The 14,220-nt window shown below is 41.4% G+C and overlaps 1 protein-coding gene across 2 annotated transcripts in view; it reads left to right on the plus strand.

The window, feature by feature from the left end:
* The window catches only part of LOC310685746 (uncharacterized protein), a 57,373-nt gene extending 51,326 nt beyond the window's left edge, over positions 1-6,047 (plus strand). The window contains exons 2-3 of one of the 2 annotated variants that reach the window (XR_014515529.1): positions 26-3,029; positions 4,905-6,047. Coding sequence is in view for 1 of the 2 variants with exons in the window: in XM_083458598.1 (XP_083314724.1) it covers positions 4,905-4,912 (8 nt within the window). In the remaining variant the exon portion in view is untranslated. The remainder of the gene's footprint in view (positions 1-25; positions 3,030-4,904) is intronic. The other variant, XM_083458598.1, reaches the window with a different exon arrangement.
* The last annotated feature ends 8,173 nt before the right edge of the window (positions 6,048-14,220 follow it).

Raw genomic sequence — 14,220 nt, forward strand, 5'->3', positions numbered from 1 at the left:
TCAGTATCCTTCTTGGAGATCAAAGTAATATATGCTTCTTTCCAGGTATTTGGAATTTTCCTTTATTCAGGATATTATTCATAACTTCCCACAATACTAGTGTCAGTTGTCCACTAAGAATCTTACAATATTTTGCCGAAATAACATCTGGTCCTGGGGCTTTCCCCAACTTCATACATTTTATTGCCATTTATATTTCCTCCACCGTTATTTTTCGATTCAACTGTTCACTTTTTTCTCGTGGGATTTGCTATTATTTATATCTTTGTAAACATCTCTCTATTTTATTTGTATCCTCCTTTTCCCCACACAAGTCTTTAAAATTTCTGAAAGATCTTTCTGATTTCTTTTGGAACCTCATTTACCATATCTGCTTCTCTTATTTTATTGATTGTATTTTGACTTTGATGTGGCTTTAATTGCCATGCTAATAATTTGCCAGTTTTATTTGCCGATTCAAAATTCTTTAGTCTCATTAATTTTATCTTCCACTCCACTTCTTGGTTCACCATCATGGAAAACTGAGTTTCCAACATCTTAATATTTTGTTTTATTGGTTCATCTTTAGGCTTTATTGTTAACAATCTCTCATTCTCCGTGAGGTGGGTCAGAATTTCCTCTTTCTTTTTTCCTCTTTCTCTTTTTTGAAAACTATTCTTTTGTATCAGAAAGCCTCTCATTACTGCTTTACTTGCATCCAATACAATGTCAATGCCAGTTCGTTTATTTCAGTTCCACTTGAAATAATCTTCTATTGCCTCTTTTGCTTTTTCCACTATTTTTTAATCATCAAACAGACTTTCATTCTCCATCTAAAGGATGATTGTTCTTTTCCTTTTAACTCCATATATAACAAATTATGATCTGCTAATGGCCTTGGGAGAATCTCAGTTTTGGATACTCTTGGAATTTACTCCCTGGAGGGCCATATATAATCTGTTCTTCCCAAACTTTGATTTGGTTCAGCAAAGAATGTAAACTGTTTTGTTGTAGGGGTTTTAAGTCTCCAAACATCAGTTAATCCAAGATTGTCCACTAAATCAAAAAATGATTTTGGTAACTTGACTCGAACCAACGTAGATAAATATTATTTCTTGGTAACCACGTGGTGATGCCATTTTAATTGTAAAGGGATTAACTCCTCCCTTTCTGTTGCAACATAGTAATTTGGCACAGAGTGTTTTTTTTAGTCCCCCCTTTTTTTCTTTTAGAAGCTATATTTTGGCATTTTAATTTTTTGCTTTTGTGAATTTTGGATTTTTGGCACTTTTCCTGATTTTTATTTTCCAATCTCTCTCTCTCTCTCTCTCTCTGTGTGTGTGTGTGTGTGTGTGTGGAGAATCTCTCTCTTTCTGTGTGTGTGTGTGTGTGTGTGCGCGCGCGCGCGTGTGTGTGTGTAGAATCCAACTGAGGAAGAAAGCTTCAAATCACTTAAGCTAACTCAGAACAATTTTATGCATAGGAGGAGATGCCTACAGGCTGGATTTGATAAACTAGGCATTTTAGAATGTGTTAAGAAAGAAAAACTCAGTGATAATGATGCCTCAAAGATATGGGGAAAGCAAAATAAATCAGCAGTCTCTGTTATCTTCGATAATATCAGAGGTGCCCAGATGATTCAAACCAAACAAGGTGGACCAGCTACTCCAAAGCTTCAAAATTTGGAAAGCGCATTTGGATTTGCAAGAAAGCATCTCATCCCATTTTTGTGAAATATTTATTTAGTTCGCGGCTTGAATCCAAGATTGTAACAGCCAGATGACAATGTTCCTAACCTTGGACAGAAAAGGTTTCCATGTATTGTTTGAGAACGGAAAGTGCCAGGTGACAAGAGATGGGGAACTGTATACAGAAGCAAGTCTACTTAATAGTGTATATGAGACTAATCTTTCATAACTCCAGTCTGCAGTGCTTTATCAGCCAGAATGATGAAGCAGACTTAGAACTTTGGCACAGAAAGTTTGACCACAGAGACATTAAAGGCATTTAAGAGTTGCAATGCAAGAAGTTCGCAAGAGGGATGAAGGTAACCCTTGGTGCATCAAGCTGAGAAGTGTTGAACTCCTTTTTTTCCTCCGTGTACTCAGAAGAGAAGCACCTGAGTGCTTGATACAGTCTATGCTGATGTGTGTGGTTCCCTTAATGTTCCCTCACTAAGGAAAAATAAGTACATTTTAATATCCTTGGTGATTTTCCAAGATACTGCAACGTGCATTTTCTCAAGGAGAAAAACAGAACCTTTGAGATGTTCAGAAAATACCTTGCCATGGCTCCACAGGAAACCCACAGCACTTATGGATGACAACAGTCATGAGTTTTGTTCATAAAATATGAGAACCCTCTTGGAAGAGGGAGGAATTGCACACATGAGGAGTGTTTGTCCTGCTCTACAAGAAGAACTCAGTTGCAGAGAGAAAGTTTAGGTCTCTTATGACGATGACCCAGTGCATGCTGAGTCGTACAGGCTTTCCCAAGCACAGGTGGGAAGATGCAGTAGCCAGCTACATTGAACTTTGGAACAGAAGAGAACATAACTTGTCACACATACCTGTTTTAGACAGCATCACTTATGTCTGTGTACCCAAGTAGGCCCAAGCTTGACTCCAGAGCAGAAAAAGAAATTATGGTAGAACTTTCTTCTGGGTTGCAGAGTTATGGACTTGAAAACAGGAAAAGTCAAGGTTTGATGAAGACAGTAAATCTGACAAGAGAGGAAACTTCTCAGCAGTCAGAGGGAGAAACATAAGACTTTGTGTACTTTCCTGAAGTAATACGTAGCGGTTCAGATCTGCCTTCTACTGTTCTGCCACCTACAAGAGATGATGAACAAGAAGAAAGAGATAACCAGTCTCCAAGTAGCAGTGCCATCCGACAAGATGTGATGGAGAATGATGATGAGAGGCTGCCACTTGAGGGTGATGAGAAAGCTGGTGCAGTTCCAGAACCAGATGCCAGATGCTTATGAAGACGCGACAGAAGTGTTCCACTTCCACAACATTAAGGGTACATTAAGGACTACAAATCAACAGGTAGGTATGTCTTTATGTGTGTAAATAGTCCCATTTTTTCAGAGAAGCTGTAAACTACCGTATTTTTCTGTCTATAAGACGCCCCCATGTATAAGATGCCCCCCTATTTTGGGGGACTAAAAATTAAGAAAATGGGGGGAGATTGCCCAGAGTTGTCTTTGGGAGGCAGTTAGCAAAAATCACTCACCCTCTGAAGCACCACTTTCAATCGCACATGTCGCTAAAGCAGCCTATCGCCTGCCCGATCAGCAAAAGCAGCCGCAAGTCACTCCCAATTGACAGCAGCGCTAGCCAATAAACAGCAGACATTGCCGCAGTCACCAATCACCCATTCAATCACCACTCACGCTCTCCTGCTTGCTGCAACAACCATCGCACATCCCAAAAAAGGCACTACCCATGTATAAGATGACCCCCCCCCATTTTATAATTAAATTTTGGGTAAAAAAAGGTCGTCTTGTACACAGAAAAGTACGGCAACTTGTGTAGTTTTATCTTCCACAGATTCTGACAATATAGCTGAGATTGAGGTCTTGTCAGGATGCTATTAGTGGCTCCTGGCTGGTTGCCCAGAAAAGTATAAAGACAAGGGAAAGTTTCTTAAATTCCTTTTTTATTTCATTTTTTTAATTTTTTTTATTTTTCATCCATTTTTATTAGGTTTTATATTTTAATACACCAATTTATCACATCATATAAAGAAGAAGAAAAAAATACAATTTCCCAAAAAAACCCTCCCCTCTATGACTTCCCTCAACTTCCTTTTCTCGTTTGTTTTTACATAATGTCATCTTCTGCATTTTTTACTATGCCTTACATTTTTAGTGTATTAGATTTATAATGTTGTTAAACTTTCCATGCTTTATACACCATCCTTATATATGCTATATTTATTCTATTAATTGTAAGTGTTTAATCGAAACCTGCTATTTAAAACCAAGGAACAGTTAAGTTACTGAAGCTGGGGAGGATTTTTGTGGGATTTTTTTGGGGGGGATTTTAAGTAGATAAACAGTCATGCAAAAGTGTTTCCCCACTTTTTTGTTGCTCCTGTTTTATTTCAGGAAGGTAATGGGCTACAAGTTAAAGCTGCCTGCTCCCCAAATGTTCCCTGGAGGGAGAGAGAGAGAGAGAAAATGCTGAAAGGTATGGGCTGCGAGTTAATGAAAGGACAGTCACTGGGGTTCCCCTTGAACATCACTCAAGTCACCCCAGGGTGCCATGGCACACTAGTTGAAAACCAATGTCTTATTTTATAAGTTGAGTTAGCTAAAGGAGTGTGGTGGAGTCTCCTTCCTTGGAGGTCTTTAAGCAGAGGCTTGACAACCATATGTCAGGAGTGCTCTGATGGTGTTTCCTGCTTGGCAGGTGGTTGGACTCGATGGCCCTTGTGGTCTCTTCCAACTCTATGATTCTATATATCATAGCTGTCAACGTTTCCTTTTTTAAAAGGGAAATTCCCTTATTCTGAATAGGATTCCTAGCAAAAAAAGGGAGAAGTTGACAGCTGTGCTATATAGTCCACCAATCTCATCTGCCATTCCTCCTTTGTTGGTATTGTTCCCTCTTTCCATTTCTGAGCATATATCATTCAATCTGCAATACTTGTGTAGATAAATAAATTTCCCCGTTCTGGGTTTTGTTTTTTAAATTCCGCCTGATAGAGCACACACACACATCCAGACACGCACATCATCAAGCTACTTTACTGTTTTCTTGCATTTTTCAAGCCCTCTGTTTAAAACCAAGGAACTGTTAAGTTAATGAAGCTGGGGAGGATTTTTGTGGGATTTTTTCAGGGGAGGGGATTTTAAGTAGATAAAAACTCAAACAAAAGTGTTTCCCCACTTTTTTGTTGCTCCTGTTTTATTTCAGGAAGATAATGGGCTACAAGTTAAAGCTGCCTGCTCCCCAAATGTTCCCTGGAGGGAGAGAGAGAGAGAGAATGCTGAAAGGTATGGGCTGCGAGTTAATGAAAGGACAGTCACTGGGGCTTCCCTGAACATCCATCAAGTCAGCCCAGGGTGCCACAGCATACTGGTTGAAAACCAATGGCCTACTGGAAAATAAACAGATTTGCCTGAAGTTATTGCAGAGTGAGAAGTTCCACACAAGAACCAGCAAATCAAAGTACCACTATGTGTGTAAAATAATTCAGGATGCACTTGTTGAGATGACTGCTACAGCAGAGATCAAACCTCCACTGAGAGACAGTTCAGAGAACCTTCACGTTAATATGGGACAATGTTTTAAAAAAAGAAAAAAAGAAACAGATTTAATGGAATTTGCAGACCAGAAAAAGATTCTGATGGGCGATTTAACAGATGAAATGATGGAGTTTTAAAAAGTGCAAGAAGAAACATTAGATCAAATAGCTATACTTGAGATGTACCACAGAGAACTTATTCTGCGCATCAGAGGCATACCAGAAAAGCAAAACGAAGACGTAGAAGCCAAATTAATAAAAGAACTTGCATGTTGACGGGCTCCCCATAATACATTGCAAGAAATTGGAAGAAGTCTTAGCACCAACACTCCAAAAACTCATGAATGATAGAATACAAAAAGGGAAAATTCCACATACATGGGAAGAAGCAAACATTGTTTTAATCCACAAACAGGGGTCATCCAGAGAAATGGTCAGCAACTACCGACCAATTTCACTTCTAAATAACTATTACAAGATTTATACAGGTATTTAATGAATAGATTAAAATTGGTCTTAAAAGTAATAATTAACAAAGACCAGGCGGGGTTTCTCCTGGATCACCATATGAAAAACAATATGAGGGCAATAAGACCAGTGGTAACAGTTGGCCCTGGAGAAAATTAACCACTCTCAATTTTACCCGTAGACTGCCATCTGTCCAGATTTTCATTTGTTCTGAACTAATTTTAAGATGTATTTTAATTAATTGATTGCCTGTTTTTATGTTCTTTGTATACTGTGTTAGTTTTATGATGTTAGCCACCCTGAGCCCGGCTCCGGGGTACAAATAAATTTTATTATTACTACTACTACTACTACTATAGACCTGGTAGAATATCTAGACTGGAGACCTAACAAAAAAGCTGCCTTCATGTTGGTTGATGCTGAGAAGGCCTTCAATAATCTTCCTTGGAAATTCTTAAGAAAGGTGATAGACCTACCAGAAATGGGAGAATGCTTCACCCATGAAATAAAAGCCATCTATGAGAAGCAAAAAGCAAATTTAATAATCAATAATGAAAAGACAGAACACATTTTGATTGAAAAAGGAACAAGAGAGGGCTGCCCCTTATCCCCTTTATTATGTATATTAACACTGGAAATACTAAATTCGGTAATCAGGAAAGAGGAAGAAATCAAAGGAATAACACTAGGAAGTCGGTATTTTAAGCTAAAAGCTTTTGCTGATGATTTGATACTAACATTAGAAGACCCATTAAAGAGCATTCCCAAAGCTTTAGAAAAAATAACAGAATTTAGTGAAGTTTCAGAGTTCAAACTCAATAAAGTAAAAACAAAATTAATGGTTAAGAATATGCAGAACCAAGAGAAAACAGAATTAGAGGGGGGGAAACAGGTTTAGAGATAGTTAAAGCAAAATATATGGGCATTGAAATTACGATGAAAAATGTCAATTAATATGAAGACAATTATAGAAAGATTTAGAAAGAAATTTAAAAAGACCTTGAAATCTGGTCAAGATTGAAATTATCACTATGGGGAAGAATCTCTGTTAAAAATGAATATGCTTCCAAAGTTTCTCTTCCTATTTCAAATTATTCCAATAATAACAAAATATGATTGCTTCAAGGAATGGAGGAAATTTTTGACAGAATTTATCTGGCAAGGAAAAAAGCCCCACATCAAATATAAACTAATGTTGTAGCACCCTGCTTGTGGTTAACGCTTAGCTGGAATGAAATATTCAACGCAGCAATAGAGAATTTAAAATAATTATTTATTTGTCAGACAAATAAATGAGAGGCACAGTGGTATATGGTTACCAAGCTCTGGCCTGGCTCCTGCCATTATGGCCAGCCCTTATATTCCCTTAATCCAGCCCCCTTTGCTCCTCCTTGGGCTGCCTCTGTCCAATCAGCCTGGTTGGATTTCCTATTGGCTGATTGCTATAACCAATCACAATAGATACACCCATTTCCTTCTGTCCTTATAAGGAACACAAACAGCTATATATTGTTACATCTATAAATGACAAATAAGTAGTAATATATCTTACATGTGTCTCAACAAGGAATCTTAATTACCAGCTCACCTCTTGCCCTCCCTGCCCTATTGCCTTCTAAAACAAATGGTTAATCTTAAATTTTTATCTTAAACATATGTCAAGGATCTTGAGTTTCACATCAACATTGAAAGATATCCTTCATTTGAAGGTTTCTAAACAAATCTCTGACAGCTAATATATCAGGGCAGCATTTGATGGCGTCTTCTTGTCTGGCAAGAGGCTGGGCTCAATGGCCCCTGTGGTAATTACCAGCTCTAGGACTCTATGATTCTAAGAATCTAACATCTAAATTTGTTACTTTCTGCATAGTTATATCTATGCCAATACACTTAATACACAACACAAGTAGCCTCTTAAAAGGAATAAGGTCTTTGTAAAGTAGAGAGAGAAAGAAAAAAAGAACTCAGTTTAAAACAGTTTCAGAAAGAAACCTCTTTAGTTTACATCTTCCCCCCCTTCTCCCTCCTTTCCAGCCTTAAAATAAAATAGGAAGAAGCTTCTTTTTCCCCAGCCAAGCCAGTTGCCTTTTCTCTCAGTTTAAGGAAGAAACAGCTTTAAAAAGACTTCCCAGCTAGATGCTTTTTCTCCCATTTACCTCTGGCCTTAGAAAATACAGCTCAAGGTTTTAAGAGAGGCCCATGGTATCATTTTACTGGGAGGCACATTGGCATTTTACTATTTACTCATTCCTAATCATGTTTATCTCTGCCTTTGTTATCTTCTATAACATGTAGGGTCAATGTCATTACTCAGTCTGTAATTTCAGCTTTTACGACTTTGAGAATTGTTTTCTGCTATCAATCAAGTGGGGGCCCCTTGTCTTAGGAGAATGGCCAAGGTTTTCTCTGCCTGGCATGAAACGATTGAAAATCTACTTTTGAAAATCTAAGCCCTCTTTAATATACAAGTCCTGATCAAACATTAATAAAATGCAGGCTTATGCCTGATGCCTCATTCCCCCCTTTCAAGCTCAAGGACTTTCGTCCCAAGTGTCCTTGATAGCTTGACCTTCATCATATTCCTGAGGTAAAGCTCTGTATAGGGCCATGATATGAGGTAGAGTTTCATTTGAAACCATCTTGCTAATTGTACTTCTAAAACATGAAATGATACATGGCATCATACATAAAACCATTACCACTACTGTCAAGAAAAACAAGCAAGACAATAGTATCCCTTTGAGTCCTGTGACATTAGGTAACCAATTGGTGAGCCATCCCATATCCCATCCTTCCCATGTTTGTACTGGGACATGTGCTATATTCTCCATCTTTGTGGCCAACACACGGATTGCCTCACCATTATCTGAAATGTTAAAGCAACAGGCATTCCCTGTCAAGTTCAAGACTCCACATAGGCCTCCCTGCTTGGCAAGTACATAATCCATTCCCATTTTCAGCTGCAAAATGGCGGCTCTACTTTCATCCAATTGTTGTGCAATAAGTCTCAAACTCCGGGCCGTTGCATTGGTTACAAGTTCCACTACTGCTTGCAATCGAATTATTCTGTTTAGATTATAAATAGGATCCCGTGCCCCTTGTATGAGCTCACCAGGATTCCAGGAGGCAGGATCATAATAGGCTATAATGCGCTCTGGTGGCCAATCATCAGTACCGCTCCAACTTTGGGTACTTCCTCCTGCTATATGAGAAATATCGGCGTTTCTTCGTATACGCTTGGGCAAATTAGTAGGCATAATCCACATTGGTGGTAATACCCATCCCAGGAAACAAGTCCCACTCCATTTGGAGGGGAGTTTCTTGTATGCCCATTCTCCACATATCCACCACAACCATCGTGTCTGAGGTCTTTGGTACGTGGAGTACAGAAGGCGAAATAGCAAAAGAGGTAGAGAGTTCACAGTGCAGTATGTTAGATTGCCTTTTTCTGTCACAGTTATGTTCCATACCACTTTCCATGCATGAATAAAAGGAGGTGCACAGGGCAAGGCATCCCGAGTTCGATAGGTAGTATCGTGTGCCCAGGTATTCTTAATATTATCCCAAGTATAGTGACAATGAGAAGAGCCTATCATGGTAGAATCAGCTGCATCTGATGATTTATGTACACAGAATTCCCCTTGTACAGGTATAACTCGTAATGGTTTAGTTGAGTTCCATCCGGGGAAATTCTGTACTTCTGTTTGGTGTGGTATTTCGCTTACCATACCAATGGCATCTAATGGTATCGGTAATAAGGGCATACCTCCCTCTGAATCATCTGGCCCAAGAGAGCAAACAAGGCAATTGGTCCTATTTGCAACATTGGCTACCATTTCAGCTAAACCTACCCACATATTGTGGTCATGGTGGAATCCATATTTAGTCAATTTGGCCAGATTCAAGGACCCTTCCCCTTCCCAAGGGATCAGGATTAATAATAGAATCATGTTGATGTCTAGCATATGCATTCCTTCCACAAAAGATTACCTTATAGTGATAGCAAATAAATATTAGTCCCAATATAATTCCCCCAGTGACAGGAATGGGGAACCACCAAGACCAAAACATATATCCCGAGGATCCCCAATGAGTAATATCTCTGATAATTGTTCCACAAGGGGGTGGGCAGTCAATTAATTGTATAAGAGAATCTTTCCTTTCACAATCGCTGGTTCAGATGCTCCTCAAGCTTCAGGCGTGCGCAGGTCAGCCAGCTTCCAGGTTGTGGCTGCAGCAGGCCGGTCGTCTAATGTTGCCCGTGACCTAGCCCGTTCCCGGTAGGGCTAGATACAGGGGTTTTTGGAGAGAGTCAGTTTAAGAGGATTAGAGGGGTCACCTTTGCACGTCCAACTGCCTTCGGACTTCTTCAAACGGGAGTGATGAATCCAGGGGGTCACCTCAGCTACCTTCACCGCTGTTGGAGTAGAGAGCAAGACGGTGTAAGGTCCACGCCACTTAGGTGCAAGTGGATCACGTTTCCACTCTTTCACCCATACGCTATCGCCAGCCTGGAACTGATGAATTGGCTCGGCAATGCTGCACGGCGTGCGCTCGAGGACCCACCTGTTAAGAGAAACAAAAACACGGGAGAGAGATTGCACTTGTCCCTGTGTCACATGGTCTCCTATTTGTTTAAGATCAGCTGGAATATCCTGAACAAAGGAGGGCGGTCTCCCATACAGGAGCTCAAAAGGTGACAACTTAAGTCTTTTTGTGGGTGCACACCGAACACGAAACAGTGTTATGGGTAACACATCTACCCATCCCAATCCCGTTTCCTGGGTTAATTTTGCCAATTGGGTTTTCAGAGTCCGATTCATTCTTTCAGTTTTCCCTGAACTCTGAGGCCTATAGGCTGCATGCAGTCTCCATTTCACTTGTAGGACTCGACATACTTCTTGTACTACTTGATCAATGAACGCTGGCCCATTGTCACTTCCAATGCATCTAGGTAATCCAAACCTCGGGATCAATTCAGTGAGGAGTCTCTTAGTTACCTCTCGTGCCTTTTCAGTTCGGGTGGGAAAAGCTTCAACCCATCCGGTAAGAGTATCTACAAACACAAGGAGATACTTGAATCCCTTAGAAGGGACCAACTCTGTGAAGTCCACAATTAGGCTTTCCATGGGGACATATCCCACATGTTGGATTCCAGGAGGTTGTACCGGTCCCTGCCTGGAATTGTTTTTAGCACAAAGAACACATTTCTGTGAAATGCAAGTTGCTAATTGTGATAGGTTAATAATATACAACTTCCGACTGAGACTCTCTCTGGTTGCAGTACCGCCAAGGTGAGTAGATTCATGATAATTTCTTACAATTGTGCCTGCTAGATGATGAGGTACATAAATCCTATTGTCTGGCAGGATCATCCAACCGTCCTTCACAACTGCTCCTTCCTGTTCAGCCCACTTCCTCTCTTCTGGGGTATAGTGAGGTTTAACTTCTTCTGGAGCTACCTCTGGTATGAGGGCTGCTATAAATCCTCCCACAGGCTTTTGGGCTGCCTCTCGGGCTGCTTTGTCAGCAGCATGATTTCCTCTGGTTATTGGATCCCTTCCTCGTCCATGACCTTTGCAGTGCATTACAGCAATCTGTTCTGGAGCCCATACTGCTTCTAACAGGATTTCTACTTCAGGTCCATATTTCAAGGCCTTCCCGTGGGCTCCTATTAGACCTCTTTCTTTCCATAGAGCACCATGTGCATGCAGGGTTAAGAAGGCATATTTAGAATCAGTATAGATGTTTGCCTTACATCCGGCTGCCAATTGCAGAGCTCTAGTTAAACCTATAAGTTCAGCTTTTTGTGCCGAGGTGCCAGCAGGCAAAGCTTCAGCTTCCACTACTTCCTCATTGGTGACCACAGCATATCCTGCTCGTCTGGCACCTTCATGCAGGTAGCTGCTACCATCAGTATAATATACAACATCTGGATTTTTCAATGGTTCATCTTTCAGATCGGGTCTACTGGAATAAACTTCATCCATTATTTGGAGACAATCATGTGATTCTTCATCATCTACCTCTGGTAGGGGCAGCAAAGTCGCTGGATTGAGCATATTCACTACTCGTAGATGAATCCTGGGATTTTCACACAATAGGCCTTGGTACCTAGCCATCCTTGGGTTCGTTAGCCAATAACTACCCTTATATTCCATGAGTGTCAGAACAGCATGAGGTACATTCACATACATCGTCTGGCCGAAGGTAAATTTATCAGCTTCTTTGACAAGGCTTGCAGTGGCCGCTACTGCCCTTAGGCATGGAGGCCATCCTTTTGCTACTGAGTCCAATTGTTTTGACAAATAAGCTACTGGACGGTTCCAACTTCCTAATCTCTGGGTCAGGACTGCCGCTGCAATCCCATTCTGTTCATGTACATACAGCTGAAAGGGTTTTTCCGAATTAGGCAGTCCAAGGGCTGGGGCCTCCATAAGTCGTTGTTTGATAACTAAAAAGGCTTGTTGCTGCTCAGGTCCCCATACAAATGGGTCCTTTTCTGCACCTCGAGTGCTTTCATGTAAGGGTTTGGCCAGACTGCTGAAATCAGGTATCCATAGTCTACAAAACCCTGCTGTTCCCAGGAATCCTCTGAGTTGTTTCCTTGTGGTAGGTTCCTTGATAAGGCAAATAGCTTCTTTCCTCTCTGGCCTCAATGCTCGTTGTTGGTGTGAGATGTCAAAGCCCAAATATTTGACCTTTTCTAAACATAACTGTGCCTTTTTCTGGGAAACTCGGTAGCCAGCTTGCCAGAGCAAGTGGAGCAGTTCCTCTGTACCTTCTTTACAGGTATCAAAATCCTTTGCTGCTAGTATAAGGTCATCTACATATTGCAGAACCACCTTTTCTCCAGGTATTGAGGGGTAACTTGTTAGATCCTTCGCCAAGGCAGTGCCAAATAAAGTTGGGGAATTTTTGAATCCCTGGGGCAATCTCGTCCAAGTTAGCTGGCCTTTTGTTCCTGTTAAAGGGTCTTCCCACTGGAAGGCAAATATAGGTTGGCTCTGTGGTGCCAGCCGGCAACAGAAGAATGCATCTTTCAAGTCCAATACAGTAAAAAATGTTGCTTCTGGTGGGATCAAACTCAGCAGGGTGTATGGGTTTGGTACATTTGGGTGCAAGGTCTCGATAGCCTGGTTTACGAGCCTCAAGTCCTGCACTGGCCTGTATTCATCTGTCCCAGGTTTTCGAACAGGCAAAAGGGGTGTGTTCCATTCTGATTGGCAGGGCTTAAGCAGACCATATTTTAATAGGCGGTCCAAATGTTTCTGGATGCCCTCTGCTGCTCGCCGGGGTAAAGGATATTGCTTTACAGATACAGGGGTAGCCATAGGTTTTAAGGTTACTACAATTGGAGCTATATTCTTAGCCATTCCTGGGGGGCTATTTTCGGCCCATACTCCTGGTGGCACCTGTAGAGTTCGGAGGAGCTTGTTTAACTCTGTATCCAATGTGGGTTGGACTTGCAGGGCTGACATTAGGCGCCATGATTGTTCCTTAGGTACTGAGAGGGAAATTATTCCTGCTGCCTTTGATGGCAATTTCATTTCTGGACCTCGAGGAGTGAAGGTGATTTGGGCCTGCAATTTGGACAGCATATCTCTACCTAAGAGAGGTATTGGACACTCAGGTATATACAAAAACTGATGGGTTAAACGATGTCCCCCAATCTGGCATTCCAAAGGTTGGAGGAAAGACCTCTTAGCTGACTGACCAGTGGCACTTTTAATGACTACACTTTTGGATGCCTTTTTCTGCAATAGTTCTGGGAGTACTGAGTATTCAGCCCCAGTATCAATCATAAAGTCTATTAAATGGCTTCCTAATTGAATCGTGACCGTGGGCTCCTGGAAGCCTAACTTTATGGAGTCCGGTCTTTCCTAGTCTTGGGTAAAATCCTCCTCTGCCAGTCCAATGACATTGTCCCTACTCCGTCCTTGTCCAGGTCTCTGATATCTTCCATCTCGGATCATTCCCCGTCCCCGTCCCTGGTTTCTTGGGCCGGAGCCTGGGCCTGGGCCTGGGCCTGGGCGTACTTCTTCCAACCTCAGGGGTTCAGGACACTCCCGCTTCCAATGACCCTCCTTCTTGCAATTTGCACATTGATTCCTTCCCAGTGGTGGATTCCTTCCCCGCCCTCTTCCTCCATTTAAGGGGCGGTAGTCTTGCTTCACTGCTGTGGCTAGCATTACCATCTTTTCCTTCTGCCACTTCTTCTTCTCTTGTTTCTCAGCCTCATCCCTATTCCGATAAACTCGGCGTGCAATGGCCATAATTTGGCTCATCAGCATCCCTTCCCATCCTTCTGATTTCTGAATTTTCTTACGAATGTCAGAAGCGCACTGGGCCACAAATGTAGCAGTAATCATTCTGCTGTTTTCAGGGGCTTCAGGGTCAAAAGGAGTCCATATACGATAGGCTTCTTGCAGCCTCTCTAAAAAGTCTCCTGGACTCTCATTTGGTTTCTGTTCTACTTCTGAGACTTTAGACATATTAGTGGGCTTCTGGCATGCC

Source organism: Podarcis liolepis (genome assembly GCF_965112155.1).
Source record: "Podarcis liolepis genome assembly, chromosome: 1".
Taxonomy (NCBI): domain Eukaryota; kingdom Metazoa; phylum Chordata; class Lepidosauria; order Squamata; family Lacertidae; genus Podarcis; species Podarcis liolepis.